The 27,339-nt window shown below is 51.5% G+C and overlaps 8 protein-coding genes across 8 annotated transcripts; 3 read left to right on the forward strand and 5 right to left on the reverse strand.

Annotated features, from left to right (window-relative positions):
* Positions 1–8: 8 nt before the first annotated feature.
* On the reverse strand, positions 9–4,169 carry BDW74DRAFT_150671 (putative polarized growth protein (Boi2)). Its single transcript, XM_073724052.1, has 3 exons — positions 3,502–4,169; positions 3,225–3,368; positions 9–3,141 (listed from the first exon to the last, which is right to left on the reverse strand). Exons 1-3 carry the CDS (start codon positions 3,557–3,559, stop codon positions 344–346), a joined length of 3,000 nt encoding a protein of 999 aa, XP_073585286.1. The 5' UTR covers positions 3,560–4,169; the 3' UTR covers positions 9–343.
* A 1,718-nt stretch (positions 4,170–5,887) lies between these two features.
* Positions 5,888–9,640, forward strand: BDW74DRAFT_176879 (MIZ zinc finger domain protein; the record flags this gene model as incomplete). The annotated part of the gene is made up of 1 exon (XM_073728750.1): positions 5,888–9,640. One exon carries the CDS (start codon positions 5,888–5,890, stop codon positions 9,638–9,640), a length of 3,753 nt encoding a protein of 1,250 aa, XP_073585287.1.
* A 1,157-nt stretch (positions 9,641–10,797) lies between these two features.
* On the reverse strand, positions 10,798–12,624 carry BDW74DRAFT_176880 (uncharacterized protein; the record flags this gene model as incomplete). The annotated part of the gene is made up of 4 exons (XM_073728751.1): positions 10,798–11,511; positions 11,566–11,810; positions 11,875–12,462; positions 12,534–12,624. 4 exons carry the CDS (start codon positions 12,622–12,624, stop codon positions 10,798–10,800), a joined length of 1,638 nt encoding a protein of 545 aa, XP_073585288.1.
* A 357-nt stretch (positions 12,625–12,981) lies between these two features.
* Positions 12,982–15,421, forward strand: BDW74DRAFT_150679 (putative nucleoporin Nsp1). The gene is made up of 4 exons (XM_073724053.1): positions 12,982–13,047; positions 13,121–14,698; positions 14,760–14,883; positions 14,971–15,421. The coding sequence occupies exons 2-4, from the start codon at positions 13,155–13,157 to the stop codon at positions 15,178–15,180; spliced, it is 1,878 nt and encodes a 625-aa protein (XP_073585289.1). The 5' UTR covers positions 12,982–13,047; positions 13,121–13,154; the 3' UTR covers positions 15,181–15,421.
* On the reverse strand, positions 15,422–16,528 carry BDW74DRAFT_150683 (uncharacterized protein). Its single transcript, XM_073724054.1, has 4 exons — positions 16,106–16,528; positions 15,859–15,924; positions 15,711–15,776; positions 15,422–15,626 (listed from the first exon to the last, which is right to left on the reverse strand). Exons 1-4 carry the CDS (start codon positions 16,237–16,239, stop codon positions 15,596–15,598), a joined length of 297 nt encoding a protein of 98 aa, XP_073585290.1. The 5' UTR covers positions 16,240–16,528; the 3' UTR covers positions 15,422–15,595.
* Positions 16,529–17,064, reverse strand: BDW74DRAFT_150684 (uncharacterized protein). Its single transcript, XM_073724055.1, has one exon. The coding sequence runs from the start codon at positions 16,774–16,776 to the stop codon at positions 16,552–16,554; it is 225 nt and encodes a 74-aa protein (XP_073585291.1). The 5' UTR covers positions 16,777–17,064; the 3' UTR covers positions 16,529–16,551.
* Positions 17,065–17,814: 750 nt separating this feature from the next.
* Positions 17,815–19,299, forward strand: artA (14-3-3 adaptor artA). The gene is made up of 5 exons (XM_073722367.1): positions 17,815–18,065; positions 18,134–18,440; positions 18,506–18,747; positions 18,802–18,872; positions 18,924–19,299. Exons 1-5 carry the CDS (start codon positions 18,005–18,007, stop codon positions 19,026–19,028), a joined length of 786 nt encoding a protein of 261 aa, XP_073585292.1. The 5' UTR covers positions 17,815–18,004; the 3' UTR covers positions 19,029–19,299.
* Positions 19,300–22,069: 2,770 nt separating this feature from the next.
* On the reverse strand, positions 22,070–22,557 carry BDW74DRAFT_176884 (short coiled-coil protein; the record flags this gene model as incomplete). The annotated part of the gene is made up of 2 exons (XM_073728752.1): positions 22,070–22,253; positions 22,316–22,557. The coding sequence occupies 2 exons, from the start codon at positions 22,555–22,557 to the stop codon at positions 22,070–22,072; spliced, it is 426 nt and encodes a 141-aa protein (XP_073585293.1).
* Between the last annotated feature and the right edge of the window lie 4,782 nt (positions 22,558–27,339).

The raw sequence follows: 27,339 nt of genomic DNA on the forward strand, positions 1-27,339 counted from the left end.
GCAGGCAGTTAATAATAAGCTCGTCAATTATTACAGGATTAGTAGCTAGTCGCTGTTGTTATATAATTCTGCATACACTGATCCAGTCTTACAAGTCCTCGCTGCTTTCGTGACTGTCCAACAACTTCCAAATCATCATCCAATGTCCCATCAAAATCCAATCACTCCAAAGGAAACCCATGTCAGATTATAAAAATAGGATGATGCTGACTGTTGAAACACGTTCCGAAACAGGGGGGTATATCACATTAACGCCAGGGGTTAAAGAAGGAGCCAAACGAACATAAAAGATTAGAGAGTGTGTGTGTGTTGAAAGAGTGCAAAGCTATCATCAATAAATCACTCAGCCTTGAGAGCGGGCTGCATCTGGTAGCAGAGACGAAGGGCCGGTGTCAAGATCTCCCAGCGGGTTGGGATTGTTGAGATCGCCCACATCCACCGGCGAGTCGACTTGCTCGATATCAAGACCCTGGATCATTAATCCGGCTCCCTTCTCGTCCTTCTCCGTGACATCTTCAATCGGTGCATCTTCAACCAAGGCATCTTCGACCACGACGTCTTCTGCTGTTACTTGACCTTCGGCCATCAAGGCTGGGGGTCGCTGTTTGCTCAGCTGGGCCTCCTTGAGACTAATGGTCCTTTGCTTGTTTGTCGTTTCAATCGGAAGATGGATGTCCCGCTCAATAGTTGCCTTCATCAAGGCGGCCATCCACAGGCGACCCTGTTGAATACTGTCAACTTGGAAATAATGGACCGCGGGTTTCGTGAATTGCACTGTGCGAGTCGTCTTTGGTGGTATGAGTTTAAAGAAGAAGGGACCTTCCTTGTCCGAGCGCGACCCACGCTTGGATTCCGAGGCCGAACCGTTTTCTGAGACTGAGCCGTTAGCTGTCTGCACACTCCCTGCAGGTGACGTTGGCGAGACTGTAGCGCCCGTAATCGTCGCATGCAGCGCAACAATCGGATCATTGTCAGCTCGGAGGACCCGATGAGCGGTGATATCGATCAAGCCCCGTTCCTCTGTATCATTCTCGGAATAGTAATAGGATAGGCGACGACCACGCAACACAAATAAACGAGGCTTCCAGGTGGTCATTAAGTTTGAAGACCGTTTCTTCATCCATCCGGAGAAATCGCAGCCATCCATTTGTTCCTGTGGTGTCTTCTTCTCCAGTCCTCGTGTATAGGCACTGGTGTCCTTTTTCGATTTTACACCTGACTTGACAGACGGCCGAGCTCGTGGCATTGATATGCCACCGTCTGCTGTTTTCCCAGAGCCGTCGGTGCTATGTCGTTCAGAGCTCTTCGACGTCGAAGGCGTCGTCGACCCTGTTCGAACAGAGGCCGGATCGTTATCATTCACAGGGGATGCCGGGACTGCAGTTGCATCGGCACTCTTGCCAGTTGCCTCGGACGTTCGGAGACCAACAGCACGCCGAAATTTGGGTCCCGCCTTTTTGATCTGCTGCAATGGTTGCGGCGCGGTGCGTGCAGAGTCCGTGTCCGGCTTTCCGGCCTTTGGGCCAAACGAGGAGAGGAACCCACCGCCAGATCCCTTAGATCCAGAACTTTGGGAGGATTGCTGAGCAGAAATACGGGTGCTCAGACTCCGCAGCCGTCCTTTGGAAGAAGGGAGGGGGTATGTAGTACCCGCATTCAGCGCGTTAGGGGGGGGATCTGTGATTGAGTCCAGGCTGCTGATCCGCGAATGCCTCCGAGTAGCCTTGGATTGCTCGTCAGGTTGGTTTGATTGCAATGAGTGAGCGCTACCAGTCACCGATGTTCGCTTCTGGAGAACTCTTCGTTGCGCTCGATGATCTGTCTCCGGTCCTGAGAAATATCCACGGTCCAAGTCATCAGCTACGGCCGAATCCAATCCATTGGAGTATTGGGATCCGGCACTAGAAGCCGCCAGTGCGGTTCCTGGACGCGGAGTGGCCCGTTGCGCTCCGAGAGACATGGTCCAACCGCGATCAAAAGATCCCTTCTTTCCATGAGACATACCGACGTGCGGAGACGTTTCTCCTGTTATTGAATAACGACTTGTAGTGTCCAATGACGAATGTCGCCTTTGGTGGTTGATCTCTCGGATCGACGCAGCAGAAGGTCGACGGGTATGGTCCATAAAGCCTGTTGACGGTGTTTGCGGAGTTATAGGAGAACTCGTCTCACTCTGCATATTATTGCTGACCAAACGCGGATGCTGACTGCTACTGAAGGACCCTCTGAAATTCGGTATTCGCGGACGCAGTGGCCCTGTCGGACCAGCGCGGCTCTGAGAACGCTCTTCAGACATTGTCGAAAACGCGGCAACCGAGCCTCGGGCAGTCGACGACTGTTGGTCTTTGTACCCTTTGATCTCTTCCTGGAACGATTTGATTTTATGCCAGGTTTTCAGTCGTCGTCCCATCACACCAAAATCGAATTCTTTCATCATGAGGAAATCCTGGTTCATATCCAATAGCACGTCTCCAGAGATCTCCTGTTCTTCAAAAATATCGCAGTGCTTGTCTTCCACCCCGAGCTGACGCAGTTGTTTAACAGTCTCTCCAACTTCCCACCTTCGTACCTCTTCCTCAGAGGGTTGGTTGCCTTCTTCCTCATCGGTTTCATGGCCGTTTATGTACGACATTCGGTGGTCTAGATGACTACTGTACTCACTAGCGGAGTCATTTATCGTCTTCTGGTCAGCTGATGGCTTCACGCTGTGGCGTGGCGTGCTGAGGTCCGTAATATGCTCATCGATGACACTTAGCGTCTCATTCATGACTGGGCTGTCCTGACCGTTGGGGTGGAGATTGAGTGTCTGTCGCAGTGATTGTTGGATGTCGCTCGCTAGCTTGCTGTTCGGTAGGGGGGAAGAACTGGACCGGTTCGGAGGTTGCTGCTGCTTCGGCGCTAGCAGGGATTGATTCGTTTCGCTTTGTCCGTGAGCGCCTCGGAGGTCGTTCATGCTAACGTGTCGAGACGCATGCGGAGTCGAATCCTCGCTCCTGGGGGTCGAAACTAGGTCCCCGGTTTCTGGTGTGCCTATCCCTGGGTACAGTGATGTCTCTCTATCTCCGTCTGACTTGAGCGCATTCGAATCTAACGTATCGGTTCGAGGTCGCACAGGGATATTGGGTGCTCTGGTGGTATAGACTAAGAATAGCAATTGCCCACATTAGTAAAAGAACAATCGCGCTATTGTATGGAATATGCAGGACAGGGCACGCCACACACACCTCCTGGGAAAAGGCCGGTCATTCCAGTCTTCAGGTCCTTCCCTAGGTACCATCCATCGCCAAAGCCATCATCCAGCTCGACCAACTCGATTTTCTCGCCCTTTCGCAAGTCGAGTTCATCCTCTGAGCGCGCGGCGAAATCATCTATATATTAGATTGGCCTGCGTCAGTCACGTAGTAAGACAAGAGAGGGGGGGAGGAGACCGAGCCGCGGAAGGTAATCGAGTGGGGTGGGAGGAGCATTTCGCGACCGGCAAACGAGCGAGAAGAAACTCACGAATAACGAGGAGAAGATCTCCTGTATGATACGCACGAGGCGCGGAAGACAGCGCCATGGTGCTCAGCCTGAGGAGGCCCCAGGGAAACCAACTGGCAGAGAACGACGAGGACAAGGGAGAAGAAAGGGAGAGGTCACAGGCGATGGGAATTCTCCGTCCTCCGATGCCGTAATAAGTCAATGCAATATGGGCTTAATATAAGAGCAAGGGCGGATCTGCGCGGCGGGCGTCACCACCGCTCTCTCAACGGCGACACTCGAGGGATGGATATTGAAGTAGTATATGACGATAAAGATAGCGGAGGATAAAAGAGTGTCTGCTAGTACTAGTAGTAGAAGAAGAAGGAAGGGTTTTTCCCTGATCCAAGCTCTGGATACTGGACTGCCCTGTTGGAGGTGGGGGGTAGAGTCTGTGGTGGTATGGTTCTGGTCAAGGCCCGGACCAGAATTCCAGCTAGGAAGGGAAGGACAAGGAAGGAGCGACTGTTGTCACGCCGATGGTTCTTTCAAGTATTGGGCAATTGGCGAGGTCGGGATTCCAGAGAGTTGAAAGTTGAAACTGAAGTGTCAGTTCGGACGTGTCTGCGATTGGTGCCAGCATGCTACCTGACGGAGTACAATTGAGCTAACAGACTTCTATTTTAACATGCTTGAATGGTTACCCAGAGCTTTCTGTATAGGTATAAAATGTTAGTCGTCGTCTCTATTATTTTGATGAGAACGTCAAATGCCGGACATGGCTGTCTGTATAGGTCATGTGACCTCTTTGAGCATACGCCGTATCTCTTTGTTGACTCCTTATTTTTTTTTTTTTTCTATAATTAAAAGAAACGTGCTGCACAAGTCAATGATCTTGGATTATGTCCTGGACGAAGGTTTAGCGCGCCATATACTTTAATCTGGCAAGGCCTCTGCTTGTATAGACTACGCTGCTCTGATATATACTTCTGGCTCCATGCAAGCGATTGATAACTTTATAAAAAGCAATCAAAGGCTGTCCTAATCAAGTCATTCCCAATGAAGAATGTCAAACTCTAAAAGGCCGGAAGATGATTCAAGAGATTGTGACTTGTGCTGAACATCCTAAATCCCGTCTTCGTAAAGTGTACTCTGTGGTATACGGATCCCTGCATTCCTCAGACTCTATCGTTCTGCTCCAGACGAGACCACAATCTGCCTTTAAGCCAAGACCAGGGGTCACAGGATAACATTTCTAATGTGTACCTCGACTCTCTGTGCTCCTGGCAAGCCTTTGGGATCTAGGAGCCACTGTTAGTCCACTTCTCTTCGTTCAGCTTGACATGATCTATCTTGCTGTCGACCTTTGCGTACTTTCTAACCTGCACATGTTGAGGATGCCCTAAATGGTTATTCTGAGCTTCTATTGACCGGACAATAGCCTATCTTCAAATTGACAGAGCCCGATTCTCTCCCAAGAGGCGACAGTCCGCAACGGTCGTTCTAACTAGTTTAAATTGCTGATATACGGATATTCCTCGAAACCACGGTTCATTGCAGGATCTTAGCAGTATGCCGTGTAGATGGACGAGTGCTTGCATGACCAGCAAGAGCTGGCGTTAACCCATTAAATCTGAAGCATGAGGTCTTTGAAGCACGCCGAGACCCCGGCAAGCCATAGGGTACATCTGCTGTCTCAAAACATCCTCCTGTCTTGGAGCGCCAAAAAGTCAAGAAACCACTCGAAGACTATAACTCGTCAGCAGGACGGACTGCCCTTTCCCGGCTATGTGCTTACCGACTGCAGGACACAGGTGAAGCCACGACTTCGCTGCAGCGATGAATGTAGGTAGCCACGGGCATAAATCGAATGGCAAGCCAGAACCGAACTGCTGATGTTGTGGTGAATGAACTGGTAGAATCGTCCAGAAGATAGCTAGCCATCAACGTATCTAGAAAGATCTGCTGCCCTCTGTTCATATGCCAGGCCCTCGTCTGAGCCTCTTGGCTGGTTATGGACAGAGCCCGGTGAAGGACCCATCATTCACTGCGTTGGAGACTTGGTGAAAGACCCATCATTCACTGTGTTGGAGGCTTGGAGTACTGTAGTCTTCCCTAGTGACATAGGATATTCACTAGAGTGGCATCAACCCCAGTGAATAATACAAGGACCAGTCTTGTGAGTACCAGAAATACCATCTCCAATGAATAGCAGGACCCAGTATAAATAGCAAGCCATCCGACGCCTCTGGTGTTTGTTCTTTTGAGTCTTTATTTCTTTTTCTCCTCACCGACTTCAAGCTCGCCCGAATTGGAAACTCACCACCTGCGACTTGATTGCGGACAAACAACGGGAGTCGGCATCAAACATCGTGCATCGCCTTCGCGTTTTGAAAAGTACTGCCAACATGCTAGGATGACTTCGCCCATGGCTAATAAGACCAGTCGTCCGCCCGAGCCCGCCCGCCGCAAGACCGTCTCGGGGACCAGCTCGGCCAACTCCACCGTCAACATATTTCTGGGCGCCGCTCGGAATCGGAAATTGACGTGGTTGAAGACAACGACTGCCGACAAGAATAACCCTCATCCTCCCCGCCAGCGCGACAAGCCGGTACAATCCCCGGAGCCGTCACCTCCTCCTCTTTCTCCGCCTCGTCCTGCCTCCCCGGCCGCTGCTTGTTCGATTGCCCGTTCAACTCCCCCCGCCCCGAAGCCGACCCTGGCCGCGGACGACTCTACCACGACGCGCCCGACAGGCATGAGCCATCTTTTATCCCCGTCACAAGAGACCCTCGCCTCATTCCGTGGTAATCAAAATTCTGTCGCCTCGTCAGCCCCCGCAGTTACTCGAGATGCGCTTCCTCGTCTTCAAATCTCGGCCACCCCCAGTACACCACATCCATCGATAACGCCCTCGCCCGCCCTTCAAAACAATGAACTCCCTCCTCGACCAGTCAATGCTCAAGCGCAACAGCAAACGCAACAGAGGCTGCCACCACGGAAACCGCAGCAGTTGCAGGCCCACCTGAAGCAGCAGCCAGCCTCCCTTCCTTCCCCGGATCCCTCCATTCCTTCCAGGGCGCACGCTAGTCCAACATCTGCTGTCGACAGAAATGGTCCTCCTATCACCAGCCCATCTGCAGCCGCATTCCCGTCGCCACCCCTCCAGCAGGCTCCTTCAAATCAACTGCCGGCGCGACCGAATGGTCCTGCAGTAGGGGCATCTCCGGCCTCTGTACCGGGCAATCAACAAGGAAACACTTCATTGGTTCATTATGGAAGCCCGCGCATTATCCAATATGCTGGGTCTGGCCACTCTCACCCTGCTCCTGCTCCTGCTCCTGCTCCAATTTCAGCTTCTCCATCAATGCAACATCAACCGCCGATTAGTGCCATCCAAGCATTGGCTGCCAACCGCCCTTCGATTATTACGGCGGAGTTCTTCGAGCGCGCAAAACGTAACCTCCTTGCGTTCATAAGAAGCGAAGGGCCGTTGTTGCTTAGTAGCGACCGGGTGGATTTACCACGGCTTCATCTCCTAGACCATGCGCTTGATCACCGGGATCTCATATATCTTGCCCTTCATCAGGTTTACTGCTTTAGCAGTCATGACCCGGCACGGCTCCTGCAACTTCCCGAGTTTACTCAGGAGCATATGCAGGCCTTGCATATCATTCAAGATCTCCTGGTGGACAATCAGAATCTCGCTCCTCATATTGTGCGATGGTGTGTTGATTTCCCCCATTCAATACATGAGCTACTCAAGGATTGGCGGTATCTGACCCAATACCATCAAATGCTGCGTCTCTTGGCCGATTTGGTGGCGGAATGGCCCCGTTTTGCAGCACACGTACATAAGACAGGACATCCGCCACTCATGGATGATATGAAATCACTCGGCGTCATGTCGGTTACTCTGCAGCTGAACATCTTTTTGTGTCTGTCCCGGCGGATCTCTAGCTCGGGGAGCGAGCTCCCGCTGCGAGCAATTCACATGCAAGACCAGGATTATTTCTGGCGCAGTCTCAAGGAGCCGGTCTCCGCTGAACAGAGGCGTCGCGAGAACATGGAAATTGTGACTAAGTATCATGAAGTTATCGCGGCGATGCAGCGGGACAGTGCAGGGCAACCTAGAGTCACTGCTCCTCACAGCATGCCTTTTCCAGGCCAAGCTGTACCTACCCCTGTGTCTGCACCAGCGGGCCAGTTGAATATGCAGTATCGTTCACCTTATGCGCAGTTGCATCCTGAAGCGCAAAACCGAAACGGCATATCTCCGGCGACTCTTAGAAGCCCCCTCGCCGCAGCCCCGCCCATGCTTCCTTCACAGCCGATCCCTCAACAAGCCGTCGCTCAGCAACGTGGCGTAGAGCCGCAGATGTTATCACCCGTAACCACTACGACACCTCAATTCATGGCCCCACGCGAGTTACCTCGGGGGCAACCCAGTCAACAGTTTCCCCACCAGCCTCGATCTCAGTACCCGCATACTCAGCAACCTCTGCCTCAACATCCTCGGCATACAGGGCCACAAAGCCCGACACTCGCCCCAAACCCACTTCAACACCCTCAGCAGGCTCAACCTCAACCTCAGCCTCAGCCTCAGCTTCAGAATCCTGACTCTCAACATCTTCAAAACGCAGGGCCACATAGCCCGGCACTTACCCAACCCCCGTTCCCACAACTTCAGCATCCTCAAAGTAGCCAAAATTCGTCGTATACAGCACCACAGAGCCCGGGACTTGTGCAACCTCTACCCCAACATCCTCAGCGTTTTCAGCACTCTCAGCGCCCTCAGCAGTTCCAGCATTCTCCAAGCCACCAGCTTCTCCAGCAACGAGGGTTACAGAGCCTGACGCTCGTTCAACAGCCACTTCAGCGGCCGCAGACGCTAGCAAGCCACAGCATACCTCTCCCAAACATACAATATGCGGCACAACAGCAAACACAGCTTCAGCACCCCCGGCAGCCACAACAGCAACCGCAACGCCGATACTTTTGCGCACCTCTCTTGCCCCCACCCAATGTGCCTCCCGTTATGAACACAAGGCCGAACCCTAATCGACTTGCAATTCATCAGGCACATCTTCGTGATCCAGTAAACCGGTTCATTTCGATGGATGCCACTGGAATGAGCGACACGGAGCTATTGCCGCACATGACCTCGTTTCTTATGAAACCAAAGATTCTTCGCCGGGAAGACGGTCCCGTCAAAGAAACGGTTTCATTATCAAACAATGAGATAAGAACCTGCGCATTCTATCAAGAACAAGAGAGGGGAGGCCGCGTGCTTCGGACATTCAAGGAGGGAACTCAAACTTACCGCATCAGATGCATTAAGGTCCCGAAATCAACCAAGGACTTGGACGTACATTCTTGGTGCGTTGCTGAGACTGCGTGGCCTACCGCAATATATGTGCATGTCAACAACATGGAGCTTTTCCCGCGCCGCAAAATTCACAATACCAGAGATCTCCCATTGGATATTACTCCAGCTCTCCTCGAGGGTGCGAATAAGATTGAGGTCAGCTTCATTCCGAGCCCAGCCGAGCAAAAAAGCTTTACATTCGCTGTCGCTGCAGAAGTACTCACGTTTCGCTCTCTGGCCCCTGCGAAATCCCTTGCCCAAACCCTACCCGCTGCCGACTCACAAAAGCGTATCCACGCCAGACTTGCACGCAACCCTCAGAATGATGATGACGAGCTAAGAATTGTTAGCGACGATCTGAAGGTTACCCTTGTTGATCCGTATACTGCGCGTATCTTCGACGTACCTGTACGCGGTCGTCACTGTGAACACACAGAATGCTTCGATCATGAGACGTTCCTGCAGACTCGCCTTCTCAAATCTGGAAATCAATCTGCTATAGAAGCAGACTGGAAATGTCCCATCTGCAGCCGAGATGCTCGCCCGCAGAATCTCATCATCGACGAGTTTCTTGCCGATGTGCGCAGTCAATTGGAACGTACGAATCGGTGTGATGGCGCCCGCTTCCTAGAGATCAAAGCCGATGGCACTTGGGATGTGAAGACTGACGATGATATCTCCTCTTCTGAGCAGACCCTGAAGCGAAAGTCAAGCGCTCAGGAGAACGGCCTCCGACGACTCAAGGTTGATCGCTCTGCCTCTGTGCCAGATCGCACGCCGAATCGGTTTCCCGCAGTCATTGTTCTCGACTGATGAGCTGCGATCCACAAGCCTGACTCGTCCTAATCCCGTCTTCTCCTTCTATCACTCAATACCCTTTCTTTTCTGCCTGTTTACATCTTTTTCAGTCGACTTCTCTCGCATTTGCACAGTTACAGGCGCAACGGTTTCTGCAGGATGATACCCCGCGATTTCAAATCTCATGTCCAATTTAATTCTTTCTTCTACTTATTTCTACTTATTTCTACTATTACTTTCTTCTCACTCTATCTTTTATGAAAATCGTGTTTAGTTCTCAGAGAACAACATTTGTCGCGAAGACTTCGTCAGGGTCCGAAATTCAGCATACCCGAGTTGGACTCCCTACTCTCAGCGGCGAGTGTCAATGGTGCTTCGTGCATCTGCCTCTCAAACCTTTTCACCGACTTACCATTGCAATAACTGGTGTACCGGGTTTATTTCTTGTATTTTATGATGGCGGCTCTCGTCGATTTGTTGGCACTTTGGTCGGTAAATAAAAAGCAAGGTTCGGTTGCTCACCTATCTATCATCTACTACTGTATGTAGCTTAGAACGCAGACGCACTCCGTTATATGATGAACGAGGAATACATTGTATTTTTAACCCTCTTACAAGCTCGTAGTTGGAGCATTCAAGCTTGTAGGATTGCTTGTAGCACATTGATTGCCCAACCCGCGCCTTGGTCTGATGTCCAGGAGACGTAGTGGCTCGCATTGATGGCGTACCCTAGGTATTGTCTCCATGTCTAGTTAAGTTCCGTAAATCTGCTCATAGAAGAATTGCTGGGTATCACGACCAATGTAACTGTCAACGAGCATTTACGGTCAAGCGGAAGGGCCGGTTGACACACATATATTTTGCAAGAGGATGTCCAATTATGTGATACAACTTGATAAGAAGTTAGCGCTCACTGTGCGGCGAGAGTACAAAGACTCAAGAAAACGTGTCCAAGAAGCTTATTATCATTTGCTTCGCTCTTGGGTCATGTCATCAAACATGAATGGGAGCAGAGGGCCAGGAGGTCTGAGCAACACTAAGTAGTAGGTATAGGATGTGGAGGAGAAAAAGCGCTATTTATGGGTTGGCCCAGGTATGGATGGATGGATGAATGGATGATTAAAAACGTGAATAGTATATAAAGATCGTTCTTTTGCTTCGTTCCTCGTTCGTTATTTGCGTACACGCCGAGCGTGATTTACTAGGTTCTCGATTACACCCTCGAAAGCCTCTTTTTCGCTTACGAGGCCATCGCGGCGCTTGAGCCAAAATTCGAGGACAGCGGAGGCGCGCAAAGTGGCTTGCTCAAGCTCCTTGACATGGGTTTTGAGCTCCGTGTCGGTCAGTCCGTCCAGCGCGGCGTCGGTGGTTGCGCAAAGTCGCCGAACTGCCGTGAGATCGAGCTCTGGCGGGGAGAGCTCGCGCCGTCTAGAGGACCTTTGTCGAGTTGCAGTGCTTGATGTGCGTGGACTATTTGGCCCGCTTTGCGAGTCTTTTCTGGCTAAGCTTTGCGAGCGAGATAGCGTGCCGGTGGCGGTCGCGTTGGGAGCACCGATGTTGATGGATGGAAGAATGAGTTTGTTCTGTTTTGATGCAGGAAGGATTTCATCAAGGTCTACCGGAACACCAAGGGAGACGAGGAAGAGGCGGCGAATCCGGGATTTGACCCAGTTCTGAGGCTGAAGCGGGGGTGGGGCAACCAGCTGAGACCATAGAGAAAGTGAACGCTCAGTGCTGAAAATGGCAGAGGAATTAGAAATAGGTTGCAGATCTGACTGGTCGGAAAGCGCGGCTTTAGATGCAGGGAAGAGTCGGTCAAGGGGTTCGTCTAGAGTGGTGAGTAGGTCGGACACAGATTCAATAGATTCAAAGTCTATTAGAGGGGGCTATTTTCATGAGTTAACAGGGGGAGCAAGTATGGTCTACCGCGGAAGGCTTACGACATAAGGCGGCGCTGGTTGTTGAGAGGGCTGTAGAGAGACAGGTTCGGGTTCGTCGAGAGCTGTATCTGGTTCTTGGAAGCCGTCGTCGAAATCGTCAAAGTCGCCAAAGTCATCATCGCCCCCCTCCTCGAAATCGTCAAAGTCATCGCCGCCTGTGATTTCGGGAGCTTCCTCCCCCGTTAATGTTGATTTTCGTCGAGTGTGAGTCGGATGCGTGGGGCTATTTGATTGAGGCGCAAGATCTGAATTGGTCAATCGTCCCTGAGTTTTTGAGCCCTCAAAGGGAGTAAAGAACCGGATGCTTACCGGGTGAGTCTGCGACCGTCTCTGTTGCATCCGGCACTGTGTCACTCGGGCGTCTTCGATGGGCACGCGGACCAGAACGTAGTGTACTGTCGTCCGGTGTATCCTCAACTTCAGAGAGCAGCGTTCCAGGAACAGGGGTAGTCGTGGCGTTGGCCTCGGTGGACTCTGAGGGAGACCCGGAAAGTGTTGTGGACTCTGAGGTTTTTGTAACTATATCTGGGACAGCATCTGCTCTTCGCTTCTCGTACGCCTCCGTCCCAGGAACGTCGCCGTAGCTTGGTTGACCGGGGTCAATCTTTTCCACCACAGTCCGGGGAATGCGCGTGCCGCCCGGGGTCACAGACCTGCGACGCTGCCCCGCAGTAGAAGGGCTCCTGCTGCGCGAGATCACCTCGACCTCGTCAGGCACAGCATCTTGCTCCCTCTTTTCATAGGCGCTGGTCCCTGGGACATCGCCGTGGGAAGGGACATCGTCCACTTTCTCCACCCGAGTCCGGGGTACAGGAGAGGCACGAGACGATGGGCGAGAGCGAGAGCGTGAGTTGCCTTCGCTGGCGTCTGAAAAATGTTCTTCGTCGCTATCGGAGACTGCTGATGACAGATGTCAGTAAATAAGGATGCCGACGAATGATCAAGCGTGGGACTGCATGAGCGCTTACTATGGTCAGGGGCCCCTGGGTCCTCGAGCTCCACGCTCTGCCTCGGGGGCTCCAAGTACGAGCCGGACGGAGGAGAGGGGCGTTCCGACATGAAAATAGAGTAGGCTCTAGGCTCCAAAAGAGATCATAAAGATGTAGAAGATATGCGTCTTAGCTGGATGGAAGACAATAAGAAGCACAAAAGGAAGCAAGGCTAGCGAGAGCGGGTTGCAGCTTGGATGGAATCCAGATCGTCTGGTGACGAAGTCCAGCCTCGACCGTGGGCGGCCTGAGCGCCTGGAGCGCCTGGACCGCCTGAGGCAAGCAATATATCCTACCTGAGGTGTCAGTGCTAGACGCAGATAAGCGCGCCTTGAAATGATTGGCTGCGGTAGCGCAACAAACTTCGCGACTAGCTCCAGCGGTATCTTGGTTTATTATCCTGAGCGACTGTCTGGTGTTATTATTGCTTTACTTTCGGTGGTGTCTTGCACTTACTCCCGGATAACCGTATACTCCTCCATCTCTGGGCGCAGTATGATTCTATGAACTTCCTTTCCCATTTGCGAATGGCTCGAACCTTGCTAACTTCTTTGTCTGTTTCCTAGGGCAGCCCTATCGCGACATCTACCTTTCTGCACCATGGCGTTCAACTTCGGAGGTAAACCGAACTCGTCGGGGGCTTCAGGCGGTGGCCTATTTGGGTCAGCTGGCGCCTCAAACACGGGCTCGGGCGGCCTCTTCGGAAATATAGGAGCAACCACAAGCGGCACTGCTTCGCCATCGCCATTTGGAGCCGCCGCGACCTCCAACCAAAGCGGCTCTATCTTTGGTGCGAATGCCGGCAGTGGTACTAGCACTCCTACATTCAATTTCGGCGGCGCGGCATCCAGCGCACAAACGCCCAACAAGCCAGCAGAGACGCCAGCGCCGGGGGCAACAGGCACCGGTGGATTGTTTGGTGGTGGTAACAAACCTGGAGGCGGCCTTTTTGGAGCTACAGCAACTCCTGCGTCGTCTGGCTCCAACCCACTGTTTGGTGGCCAGCCATCAACCACTCCTGCTGGTCCTCCGCCACAGGGAGGTGCTGCCACACAGGGCTCGTCTCTATTCGGACAGCAAAAGCCTGGCGGTCTCTTCGGACAAGGAGCAACCTCGTCGGGATCTGATTCAACGCCCGCTACGTCGGCACCTTCGCTTTTCGGCGGAGCTGCTCAGTCTGGTACCAACAGCCTGTTCAAAACAACAACACAAGAGAGTGCACCATCGTCTACTAGTACTACCGGTAACCTGTTTGGCAACCTGGGCGCAAACAAACCAGCTGAACCCACAAAGCCAGCGGCCCCTGCAGACGGCGCTCCTAAGTCTCTCTTTGGAAATGCCGCCGCCCCAAGCACACAAACATCTTCTCTATTTGCGGCCCCGTCATCTGGTGCTGGTGCAGCACCGAAGGACGCCCAAGCAGCCACATCCTCGGCTACACCACAGAAACCCCTTTTTGCTATTGGTGGAGCAACCTCATCTGCTGCATCTTCTACATCCGCAGCCGCTCCTTCCGGTGGCTTATTCGCGGGTCTAGGCGCGTCAAAACCTGCAGAAACCACGACTTCACAGCCTGCGGCATCGGCAGGAAACTTGTTCAGCAAGCCTACCGAGACCGCGGCAACGCAAATCCCAAGCACAACCGCAGCGTCAACCACAACCGGGACTGCTGCCAAGCCGTCGCTGACTGCGACATCTGGACCTACCACAGCCACCACTACAGCAACCACAGGTACGGGTGCTACCACCACAAGTGGCGGACCTGCACTTGGCGCATCGACTGCTGGCCCTCCTCCTCCGGCTCAGTCACGCCTTAAGAACAAGACTATGGATGAAATCATCACCCGCTGGGCGACAGACTTGACCAAATATCAGAAAGACTTCCGGGATCAAGCTGAGAAGGTTGCCGAGTGGGATAGGCTGATTGTTGAGAATGGAAGCAAGGTGCAAAAACTGTATGGCAGCACAGTGGATGCCGAACGTGCCACACAGGAGATCGAACGCCAACTCGCTACCGTTGAGGGACAGCAAGATGAGCTGAGTTCGTGGCTTGACCGTTATGAACGTGAGGTGGATGAGATGATGTCCAAGCAGGTCGGCCCTGGCGAGAGCCTACAAGGACCTGACCAGGAACGTGAGCGAACGTACGTGCCGCTTATTTTCTTTCAGACCTATTCTTGTGCCTTCGGCTAACATATTATCTAGCTACAAACTTGCCGAGAAGCTCTCTGAACGCCTTGACGACATGGGCAGAGATCTTTCAAGCATGATTGAGGAGGTTAACAACGCCTCATCAACGCTCAGCAAGACAAACAAGGCCGATGAACCGGTAAGGAAACCTAACCTGACTGCCTTTCTTTCTCTTTTTTCTTTTTTTCTCTTCGCAATGTTGAATCCATACTTACGGTCTTGATAGATTTCTCAAATCGTTCGCATCCTCAACTCGCATCTCTCCCAGTTGCAGACCATTGACATGGGTACCACTGAACTCCAGACCAAAGTCGCCGCGGCACAGAAGGCTGGGCAGAGCATGTCGGCACGCTTCGGACACGGACTCAGCATGTCAGGCGTCGGGAGTGTAAGTGCCGCGGATGACTTTTACCGCTCTTATATGGGCCGCCGGTAAAAAGCTTGGGGTTTATGTGTTCGTTTTCTCATTTAATATCATCTTTAGGATCAGGACGGCAATGGGATGGTACTTTCTAGGCATTGATGTGCATTGCTTGAAACTCGTATTTGTTAAATGTTGGCGCTTATGTACTATCTATCAAGCTTCATTCAATTCCCATTTCGAGTGGTTGTGCTTATTGTGCTTAAGACTGTCTAGTGGTATTCTAGTTATCCTACGTTGTACATGGCACTCGAGCGTGTTAATGACATGAGATGGGTGTCAATTAACTAAAATACATTGAGCCAAATATATCAGCGCTAGATAATGCGAGTGGTATGTGCTGCGCGAACAGGCGGGATATCATTTGCCCATTATAGCGGCAACTTCAAGAAGACGCGCTGCGTTCGCAAATAGCTAAAGCAAGAAGCATCTATTTCTTTCCCTCCTTGCCGAATTCGTCACTGCGTACTCGTTAGCTACCATATTCACCAAGCACCATCAATTGAGTAGTAAATGCCATTGGAGGGCAGCAAAGGTAATCATACAGGTGCTTGTCAAGCTCATTCAAGTGCTCGCGCTGCTCAGCGATCTTCTTTCGCAGAGCCGCGATTCTATTTCAAATTCCGAGGTTAGTAAGATATCCCAAAGTCATAGGCAGTCATTGTAGCGACTATAGAGGTGGAGAGGCATTACTTCTTCTTCTCCTGTTCATAGACATAGAGGTTCTCTTGAGCGGCTTCGCGCTTCTGGAAGGTGTCGCTGTATTTGAGGTCTTGTTAGCTATCTCCAGTCATCTCGATGGTGTGATTCAAGCTTGGATGAGGGAATGACATCATTGCGATTGAGGATGCATCAGAAAAGTAGTGAGAGGATGAGCTGGGACAGAAATGTTTGCTAGTGCTGCGAATGAGGAAAAAGCAAGAATATTCCGTATCCCTACCTCGCAGCAGAGCCACCAGACCGGGTAGCACCGGTATCGCCTTCACCCATCCTGGGAGCAATTGCGGAGAAAGGGCGGGCGAGGATAGCACGGGATGTCGTGGCGAGAGGACGAGTGATGGATTGGCGAAGCATTATGAGTTATGTGTCGATGTAGGAGAAATTGTAAAGTTTGATTTCGATGATGAGAGTAACAAGATGAATGTATGGGAGAGAGAAGAAGAAGAGGGGTGGTCAGATGCTGAGCGACAAGACAAGGTACCTTAATTCGTTGCCTTGGAAATATGGCAGTGTCCGAAAGCCAGGCCGAGCCCAGAGGGCACTGACGTCATGCACTGCTTAGAGTAATAATGATGAGTCAGCCGCTAGTTGGTCATGTGAGCTTGCTATTATTACGGGACTGGGCCCAGGGGTGATCTGAGGAAAATGGCAGGCGATCTCTGAGGTCTACAGACTACTTAGATCTGTCAGGGATGGCACTTTGAAGTTTATAAGGCACCCCAGCATTGGCTTGCAGTGAATTAAGATAAAAAGCCAGAATGGCGTGAGGAACGAGCGTAGCCATGGAACCAGAGCAGCAGGAGCGACGACCTGAAGATTCGTCATGCTACGGAGTACGGCTGTAGAACTCAATAGAAGAACTGGATACCACGAGTCAAACAAACCATGCATCACCAGAGCTCTGTTCCGTCTGTAAACAGGAAGGGGGCATCACTAGCAGCGAGGCTCATTCAATAATGTGGCGATTGGCGGAGGGAAATAGGGATGACGCCGGGAGTGGCCCACTGTTGAACCACACACACGCTCAACAGAAGGGGGAGAAGAGGAGATTCTCCTCGTCATGGAGGCATAGTTGTGGAATCGACGATTGAACAGATCAGAATAGCCAGACGAATCGATAGAACGAAGTAATAGTAGACGTGTAGCGTGCCCTCTCTAGTTATCGAGCAGAGGCGAGTGGGCGGTTTTAACGGTGAGGCAGCGAAAGCCCCCAGCAAATGGCAGGAAGAAGGCTCCCCTCCCACCTCTTGGTCTCCCCCTCTTCCAACTTCGACTTCCTCTCCTCCTTTTGCGATTTCGCTCTCTCATTCCATCTCCCCCTTCACTTTTTCAACTTACTACCACTTCCAAACACTTCATTCTCTCCTACTCTCTCTTCTTCTTAATCTTCAACTCCCTCAACAACTGATCTCTCATTGTTGCCGTTGCCATCACACAGGTGAGTGAGCCAATACCCCCCTTCTGTTTCCTCCCACAGTCTTGCCCTCCCTCGCCCTTGCCCTTCGCCTCAACACACCTATCAATGTTATCTACGGAGTTCGTCAACTGCCATATTCCCACTCTACTGGCTTTGGTCGAGTCTCTCGAGCTGTCTATAACAGTGGTCTTGGGTGGAATTGCGGTGTCTGGTGTCCCAAACCGCCCCCGGCTACGCTGGACTCTATACCCGCGATGCTGTTTACTCGCTGGAGGAGGACTGGCGGAACAACAACCCACTCGATACGTACAGCGCCATTAGAACTCGCGACTGGTTCGACATTGCGATATCGTCAAGTTATTTTTTGACCTGAAAATGCGGTCTTTTGACGAGTTTGCGACTGTATTGTGCTATCAGCCGTGTGACAGACGGGGTTCCCTAGTGCAGGACAGACCAGGGCAGCCTTCGCTCATAGCCTCACTCTTCCTCACCCCGTGATACTTTCACATTACCCCTCACATACCTCCCACAATCTAGACCTTATCCCCCAATTTTTTTTTTTTTTCGCTGCTCAAGTTTCAACTTTGATTTATTTTTGTCGCCCACGTTGTTGTGGAAGGCCACTTTACTCGGCCATCGGACACCCGTGCTAAGTGACGTTCGCTAACATATTATCTCGTCTTCTGCTGGTAGATTTTCAAAATGGGTCACGAAGATGCTGTTTACCTGGCCAAGCTCGCCGAGCAGGCTGAGCGCTACGAGGGTTCGTAATCCACCTAATTCATGATCTTTGGTGGAACTTGCATCCGATATTGACGGACATCCATCTAGAAATGGTCGAGAACATGAAAGTTGTCGCCTCCTCCGATGTAGAGCTCACCGTTGAAGAGCGGAATCTTCTTTCTGTTGCCTACAAGAACGTCATCGGTGCTCGCCGTGCCTCTTGGAGGATTGTCACCTCGATTGAGCAAAAAGAGGAGTCCAAGGGCAACGAGTCCCAAGTCGCTCTTATCAAGGAGTACCGCCAGAAGATCGAGGCCGAACTCGCCAAGATCTGCCAGGACATCTTGGACGTTCTCGACCAGCACTTGATCAAGTCTGCCCAGAGCGGCGAATCTAAGGTCTTCTACCACAAGATGTAGGTCGCCTAGTGTCCATTCGCTCACGACGAGTGTGTAATAACCATTTTCTTCCACCCGACAGGAAGGGTGACTACCACCGTTACCTCGCTGAGTTCGCTATTGGCGACGGTCGCAAGGGTGCCGCCGACTCCTCCCTTGAGGCTTACAAGGCTGCCACCGAGGTTGCTCAGACCGACCTTGCCCCTACCCACCCTATCCGTCTCGGCCTGGCCCTTAACTTCTCCGTCTTCTACTACGAGATCCTCAACTCTCCCGACCAGGCCTGCCACCTTGCCAAGCTTGCTTTCGACGATGCTATTGCCGGTATGTGAAACAATGTTCAAATGAATATATGGCTTGCGCTAATTCGTATCGCAGAGCTCGACACTCTGAGCGAAGAGAGCTACAAGGACTCCACCCTGATCATGCAGCTCCTCAGGGATAACCTGGTTAGTTTATTTTCCCATCGTGCTCGGAACCTTCATACTGATGTTGTTTAGACCCTCTGGACCTCCTCCGAGGCCGAGCCTGCTGCCGAGAACGCCCCGGCTGAGAAGAAGGAGGAAGCCCCCGCCGCCGAGGGTGAGGAGAAGCCTGCCGAGTAAAGAAAAGATGATGGACTCGCGTCCGACATGGATAAAAGATCAACCATGGCAAACCGGGGCTAAGCTGTCCGCGCGAAAGTGGTTTAGGTCCTTACGAAGGTCTCCGGACCAGAAGAAGATGTACGGTCACAGTTCCATCCGCATGCATGTTTTTGACATGACGCTTCTGAGTGTGGTCGGTCGCGGTGCTTCCTTGAATCCCTTGCCCCTCAATGGTCCCGAGCTTTCTTCAACGACAGCATAGCCGGTGAACCGGTTGTCTCAATCCGTGACACGTCGATTCATATATTCGTTGGTTTCTTTAATTTACATTTTGCCTATTACCTCGTCTCAAAGAATACCTTTCCCTTACCACTACCCCATCGGATTATCCCCCCATCCCCAAGCCTTGACTATGTTATGAAATCTGTCTTGGCCTTACCTCTTTTGTGCCACTATGGCGTTTGTTATCGCCTTAGCTCGAGTTTAGATCTCAGTCCGGCAGTGGCTTCAAAGAAAGTTGAAATTCATCATTCCATTCGTACCCTAGGTAGTGTGCCGTATGTTCTTGAACCGAACGCGCGATTCGAATGTCGCCCGTGGGATAATCCGATTTCAGACTTCCGCAAGACCCTTCGCCATGCGCCTAGCTGATCTTCATTGTTCCTTTCGAGAGCACGAAAGGCGCCAACCTCCGATCGGAGTAGGTCTTGTCACATCCATCCATCAGCCGCCATCCATTCATGCAGTTGAGGTTGGAGAACAAAGAACAAAAATGACGTATGCGGCTTGCAACAAACAAAACACAGGGCGAACCTTCGAAGCCCTGCATCCTTTACTCGGCCCCTATCTTTAGGCCTCCTTCTTAACCCGATTCCCGCGCAGCCCACGTTGTGCGTGACCCGGGTCTACCTAGCATATGAAAACGGTCCCCAGATCTACGCCTACTCAACCGATCTCATAGGTTCGATATGTCCTTCCCGTTACTCCTGTGACACCAAGCCCGATCCAACGGCGCAGCGAAAGAAGCTACCCATAGATAAATGAGGTCATGTATGGCATATGATAACCTGGTTGACTGGCCGACTTCCTTGTAAGGATGTAGTACAGGATTTCCTTTGCCGAGGTCTATTGAATAGGCAGCGGAGGCTCGGGGCCCATTGAATCTTTTGAGACTCTTGCGGGAAAGAAAGCGAAAGGGTATGGCTCAACCCCCTACACATGTTATTGTACTCCGTATGGGAGACGGATCTCGCCTCGGCCGGAAAGCACCCGTGGTACGCGTAGGTTGAAGGTAGAAGGTATCCAGAAACCTGAGACCTGAGGTATAATGTCCCTCAAATATACGCTGTAAATCGAAGCCTAGTCTTCACCCTAGCAAGTACAAATACAAGCTTCGCCAGCGCAGCTATAGTCCGCATACCTACCTATATGTACTACTGTAGGGCGCCGTAAGCAGTAAGCAGTACGGGGTACCCCGTACCTTGCACCAAGTAGCAGGTACAAGTACTAGTACTTGCGAACTTAGTACGCAGAACTATAGGTAAGATACGGCGTACCAGAAGCATACCGGAGAACAATTCCTCAAGGCGTAGGCGCAGATGGGCATCAAAGCACGGGGTTGCAGCAGCCATTGGTCCAGTGTGCTGAGTGGCTGGCGGTTGGCTGGCTGCTTTGATAATTGGGAGCGTGATCCGTGGGTTGTGGCGTTTTTTGTTGCCTCGTTTATGGGTCTAGGTACCGTAGCTATAGGCTGATGTACAGTGTACATACTCTGTCGCGAGGACCCGGAGAATTTATTTGCTTTTGTGGAGTTAGGGAAGTAAGTTCAACCGTTTTGTGGGCTTCTGCAGGCTGCAGAAGTACGGTGTACTTGTCTACTCGGGAGTAATATTTTGTAAAGGATCTCAAGCATATGTAAGTACAAGAAAAGGTTGAGTAGTAATGTATATTTATTTGATTTTTTTATGTGCTTTGCTAAGATAAATAGATAACCGCTTGGTTTGGGGTATGATAAGCAAATGTCTTCAAAGCCCAAGTAGAAAATAAAGCTGAGTGTCAAGGGCAACCCGGACGAATCGTCAGACCAGGACGATTTCCAATATACAGGTGTGGTGGTGACAGAAGAGGAAGAGGTATGATCGGGCGCAAGTGAGGAAGAAAAAATGGAGTTGAGAAGAGAAAAAAGGGGGAGAGTTAGCTGCTCCTTGAAAATGCTTTCCCGTTTCGCCCTCTTTTGCTTTGTGAAAATTGCTGCTGTGTGATTGATTGAAGACCGTGAGAAACAAATGCGAACCCCCAGTACGGTTTCCGACGTCTAATGAAAAATCAGAATTTCCCCAGTAAAAAAGCTGTCCTAACGCCGAGCGTGCTATGCCACAAAAATACACCATGCCGCCCGTAGAATGTGAGGGAAATAAGAATCGGAGAAATGCGAGGTCGGTGGAGAAGGATAATGGTCAATATGAACAGTTGAAACCCGAATTATCTGAGCGAATGTGTCACATTGCCGCGAGGTCGGTCAGAGATTGGCCCTCGTCCTCACGCATCGGCGCCAAGGCCGGTGATCAGACCTCAGCAGCCAACACATAGCAAGCAATGATGTCACGGCGCTCGACAGGGTGTCTATCGGGAGAAGGAATACGGAGCGGGAGGCGAATGAAACAGAAGTAGAACGTTGGGTGAAACCGTGACTGATGAACGAACTCGAGGCGAATCAACGGCTGTGCGATCGATAGAAATTCATAATCGATGTGTTGCCCCAAAGATGACCTGGAACAAGAAATATAGTCGATCTCGCGAATACCGCCTTTTTGCAAATCGTCAATGGCCTTGCTTTCATACCGACGGTCCACCATCTGTAGTGCTGGATGTGTTCTTCGACATATAGGTTGTTCAAGGTGGAATGATGATGATGAATGATCGCACAAAAGATACCCGCCAAACACCAGGAAAATATGCGTATGAAGTATATCATCAAAGCGATTCATCTTTCGCAAACTCGAAGCGAAAAGAATCCCGACCGTGCTGAGTCCGAGTCGGGATGACGACGTCGCGTCGCCCTATTTGTGCGATTTCTTGACCTTAGTACTGGATCTTGACATCTCGCTCTTCATATTCCGTGTCAGCCCGCCGATATAGTCCTGCAGGAATCTATTCTCGTTCTCGAGCTTGTCGTGATCTGTTTTCACCGCATCGATTCGTTCCGCTAGAGCTTGAAGAGACGACTGGAGGGCCTTGGCTTGTCTTTAGAGATTATTTATGTTAGCAATGGTGAAGGGGGGGGAAGTTCTCTAGGCGATACTCACTCTTGTAGAGTCTGTCTGGCCTCTTTGCCCAGCCGTTCAAGATCCGCAGAGTTGCGGCGAGGACTCATGGCTCGCGCGTCGTCGGGCGGAAACTCCTCCTCTTCAATCTCAATTTCGGGATGATCCCGGGGCACCAGTATTGAGGCGCTAGGTTTTCGACTAGCCATACGAGGACGTTCAGGGCGGCCCCTGCGATCGGTCTCTGCGTCGGATATGGAAGATGAGGACGAGAGCGAGGACATATGGGCACGGTTGGTTTCGTTTGGCTGAGGCAGAGTCGGAACCGGGCAAGAACCATGCGCGTCTGACGTCGATGCCATATTACTAGGGAAGTACACCTGTGGTCGACTTTGAAGGGGTTCTATGGTCTGCGGTCGACAAGAACCCAATGGAGAAGAAGGTTGATTGTAGGCGAAGACGGGTAGATATTGTCACCGCAGGTTGAAAACTACCTCTAGCGATCACCTCAGATGAAGAATCTGCGTTTTCGCTAAAGGTAGCTGTCGTGGAGGCTCGAAAGGGTGTCCCTGGGAGGGTTTGCAGAGGGGTGGAGCAACCAGCAAGCCGGCAAGAGAAAGGGGAGAATGGAAAATAGACAGGCGACAGAGGCGAGATAGGGAAAGGGAAAAGAAAGGAAAAGAAAGAGGAAAAGAAAGCCGGAGAGAAACCGTTTGAGCGATCCAGGGGAAGGGGAGGAAAGCTGGAAAGAACTGAATTGGAGGGGTGGAACTGGGATTTTAGCGAAGGTTGGGACTGAGCGACTGATAGATGCTGGACAAAGCAATTCACGTTTTATGGTTCTGGTTCTGGCAACGCTGCTTTCGACGTCGCTCGCTCTGCCTGAAAACTAGCCAGGCACTGCTATCCAAATGGTGTTTCCTTTCTCGGACTTGGATCTGGTGTACTGCAGCGTGGTAGTATGATGGGCGTGAAGAAGTTTGGGTGGTCAAGCCTGAAAACGGCGGGCGGAGTCGCGGTCAAAAAAACGTTTAGTCTAGTAGGGGACCACACGAGATTCTGGGACGTAGAGGACGGTAAACAGCTTGCAATGAAGATCCTTGTGACCGTGAAAGAAGGGAAAGTCGGAGGAACGGTGGAAGTAGGAATTGGATTGTCGTTGTAGAGTGCAGGCTTGGTAAGGTACGGAGTAATGTTGCCTCAGATCTTTCATCATTCGAGCAAAAGTACTGTATTTTAACCCATAATACGGTTACACGCTAGGCTCAAGCTGTGGTCCCCCAACTCGTGGCCGCCATCCGCTATGCCCCTAAGGTACGAAGGCGCGCACTCCATGGTTTTGGCGGTCCAGTGAAACAGCCTGCGTGGCTTGATCTGTGACACAATACAGAACTATCCCGAATGCAAGAGAATATCCTCTCATCTCGGTGAGGCCAGGAATCGCAGTGTTTGGTCGGGGGGAGTTTAGGGGGTTCGTTGGTAATACCCATTTGGCCCGGCATTCGGTCGGCCATCCACGGTTCTTTTCTTGACCTTGTCAGCCCCTTGGTTCGAGTGGACGGCGCTAACCAAGGAGAATTCAACAGACGGTGATCCTCATCATCGATCGCTAGGTTTCTACAACCGATGATCATGACGAAGAAATCATGGGGAATCATCATCATCATCATCATCACCACCACTCCTGACGCTCTCCGTCTTGAGTTGCCACTGCTGCTGCTGCTGCCTGCGCCTTGCCTTCCGAGACCTGCGAGTCTCCAGTCTCACTCACCACCGCTTCAAGGGGCCGCTGCCACCGAAGGAGCAAATGAAATATCCCCTACCTGGTGGCAGATGCAAAATGCGAGTGCCGATGGATCGTTAGAATATGGGGTCGGGTCCGTCTCGGTTACGGGTGGCTGAAATAAAGGTCTCATGCTCGCAGCCCAGGGAATTATGAGGTCACGCAATGTCGATCAAGTGAGAGAGGATTGATTCTCCAGGAATCATTTCATCTCAAGAGGCTCAGCGCCGACGTCCAGTACGGATGCGATAATTATGATCCGACATTCGCAGAGCTGTCCTTCTCCAGCCGTTGGTTGGATTCATTACACGGCAGATGAGGTCGTCCAGGGCGCTTCCTGAACTATCGTAGACAATCTCTCCTCCAGTCGTATCTCATCCCGTACGGATCACGGCCCAGGGTACAGAACTACAGGTATGAGCGACTTTATGTTGGGCCAGGAGTCAGCCCTGGCGGTATTCCCCGTTTTCGCGACGCTGATCCATGGGACATCGCGGCATCGCTTGTGTATCAAATTTGGCAGATTGACGGTATGCATGGATGCTTTATTTTGCTTGGCTGAAGTCTCCAGGTCGCCAATTCGTACGGGGTAGTGCAGGAGGCGTCTGCCAGCGCCGCCTAGTGGCTATCAAATTGCCCGATTCAAAGTAGCGTGTACAAAGATCGATAGCAAGGGGTTTAGAAAGAAAACGGAATCTTCTCTTCGAGGTTCCCGCTTGCTATGCGTGTCCCTTGCGCTTCACCCATTGGACCAATCCGTTTTCAGCCGTTCAGACGTTGGGACTTGATTCCTCTCATCGGCGTCTGGGATAAAGGATTGGCAGTTGGCGCTGGCAGTTTGGCACCACAACGGCACAGCACATCATGGCGCTAGCGTCTTATTGGCTTTTCTCGCCAGCAATGCCTCCTCATAGACTCATAGCCTCATACGGAGTAGTTGAAACTCTACATTATTCTATACCGTTGTAGTTCTGTTCATGGACACGCTATCAATACAGTGTCCAGTGGCGGTGGGCCACCCACTCCGTCAAGTCTCAAATGCACCGCCATCTGCTCAGTCTGACCCGTCGGCATCGGCAAAGAGAAACAGCAACTACTACTGTTTCAAAAATTCTACCCGCTTGATGTCTGGGGCAAAAGAAATGTACGTCATCGGCAGGGCCCCTTGGTGGTATGCTGGGGCAACAAAGAAAGCAGCTGATCGCGACTCCACCGCTCAGGACCAGGAATCGTGGTGATTCTGCAGTCAACGTACATCAGCCCCGTCAGGTGAAGGCTGTCGGAAAGTTCCCCGGTTGTTCCTTACGCTTGACTGCTATGGACAGGCGACGTCTCAGGCTTTCACAAGTCACGTTCATGTATTGCTGGCGTGTCTTGACCGACAACGCATCTTCCAGCCGACAAGTTTGGTCGCTCCGGGAATACGATAACTAGTAATATCAGCCTCCCTGCTGGAGACGACTCTTAGACTACTGGATCCAGTTGATGCCGTTCTTGTTGACCCCGCATTAATATAGCTTGTGACCGATGAGGATAGCTAGTTCGCCTCACGCGGTTGAAGCAACCTCGCGATCGGCTGCCTCACTGTGAGCATGCTTTTGTCATTGCCGGATAGACTATAGAGACCGACTGCTCTAGCAACTGTGTCCCCCATCAGCATCAGCTGGCGGAGACACAACAAACACAAACACAGACTATAAATTACAATACTGTACGGTAAGAACCTCATGGGCAATTACTCTTAGTGTCGGGTACAGGCCACGACGCCGCCGCCGCCGCCGCCGCGTGACTCGGGACTGCTCCACCGGCTATTCCTCATTTCCAGCAATCCCTGGTTCGGCTCTCTTCCACGATACTTGGTAATGCCGTTCCTCGGAGGCTTGTTCTGCTGTTATGATATCTTGTTTATCAAGATAATCTACCCGTGTGTTCACTGATCGACCTCTATCCTTGAAGACTGACATGTGCGAGTCGTTGATGATGTCGACATCAGGATTGCAGCCATCAAATCCCTGTTCGGCCGATAAAGAACGGCGCTGATCTGCAACCGGCCATTGGCTGCGTCTACTCACCTTTTTCGAGTCTGTCCCCGGCTTTGTTTTCGTCGAGATCCTGGCCAATGAAGCGCTATAAGAGATACTGATTAGATTGCTCTGTACCTGCTACGGGATATCAACTCTGGCTTCTTGGTGGTCAAAGCGAAGAGCATGCAAAGAGACGGTCGTTGAGGCCGGTCTTGAATATTCACGTCTAAGCCTAACGACGATGACCGGCATGCCCCATGCAGTAGTGCTCATAAGGCTGACCGTCCAATTAGTCTTCGGCGGAGCTCTCCGAGCCCGGCAGCCAGCACTGGATATCAGCAATGCGCTTTACCAATAGTCATCAATATCGCACTGAACGCCCCAGTTTCAATTTCTCTAAATCATCCTTAACTCAAACCTACTAGTTAAGCATACTTACGCGACCAAGTACCTTGAAAGGCTATACTCACCACAGCTCGCGAGAGACCGGCCTCATTAATATCACTGATATTCCCGAGGTCGCAGTCGGATTGGACCCTGCCTTGACAACATTCAAAGGCGGCTTGACAACCCCACCCGTGCTGCATGTGGCTTTTCTCTAGCCCAAGAGCTTTGAACGCCCAACATGTCGGTTCTTATCTCGATCAATAATTCGATCTAGATAACTACAGGTCAGCATGGCGAGGATGTAACCTGAAATACCAAGTAGGCAGGTGTCTACGAGGCCAAACCGCGTCCGCAAGCAGTGACATGCTTACCAGATATCTCGAACTCATTCCTTCTCGCGAATGAGATAATATAACCCTACAACCCCCGCCCCAACTATCGGTGAAGAAGACCAGCAAGCAAAAAGCAAACACCACCTATATAATGATCAGATAGGATCACCAGCGCACTGACCTGGCAGCCAACAAGCCGAAACGAAAAGGAAAAAACAAAGACGCGCGAAGCGCTACCTTCCACCTCGAAGCTTATAGGCCCATCCAACCCTAACCCCGGCCAACCATCGAATTTCGAGGGTTCTAGCGTGGGATCCCTCTTCTCTTCTCCCGTCTTCTAGCTCATCCTTTACTGCAACGGCATGCTCCATCCTGGCCCTCCACGGCCTACGAGCAAACTAGATAGCGTACGGAGTAGATCTCGAGATACGGAGCAGCAGACCTGACATATTGACGAAGTGTCAGAAGCAGTCCACTTTGAAATCGCCCGGCTACGTACCTCCCGGAACCCCCAGCCGGATCCGATGGATGCAGCCACCC

Source organism: Aspergillus multicolor (assembly GCF_047715735.1).
Source record: "Aspergillus multicolor strain CBS 133.54 unplaced genomic scaffold BDW74scaffold_8, whole genome shotgun sequence".
Classification (NCBI taxonomy): Eukaryota; Fungi; Ascomycota; class Eurotiomycetes; order Eurotiales; family Aspergillaceae; genus Aspergillus; species Aspergillus multicolor.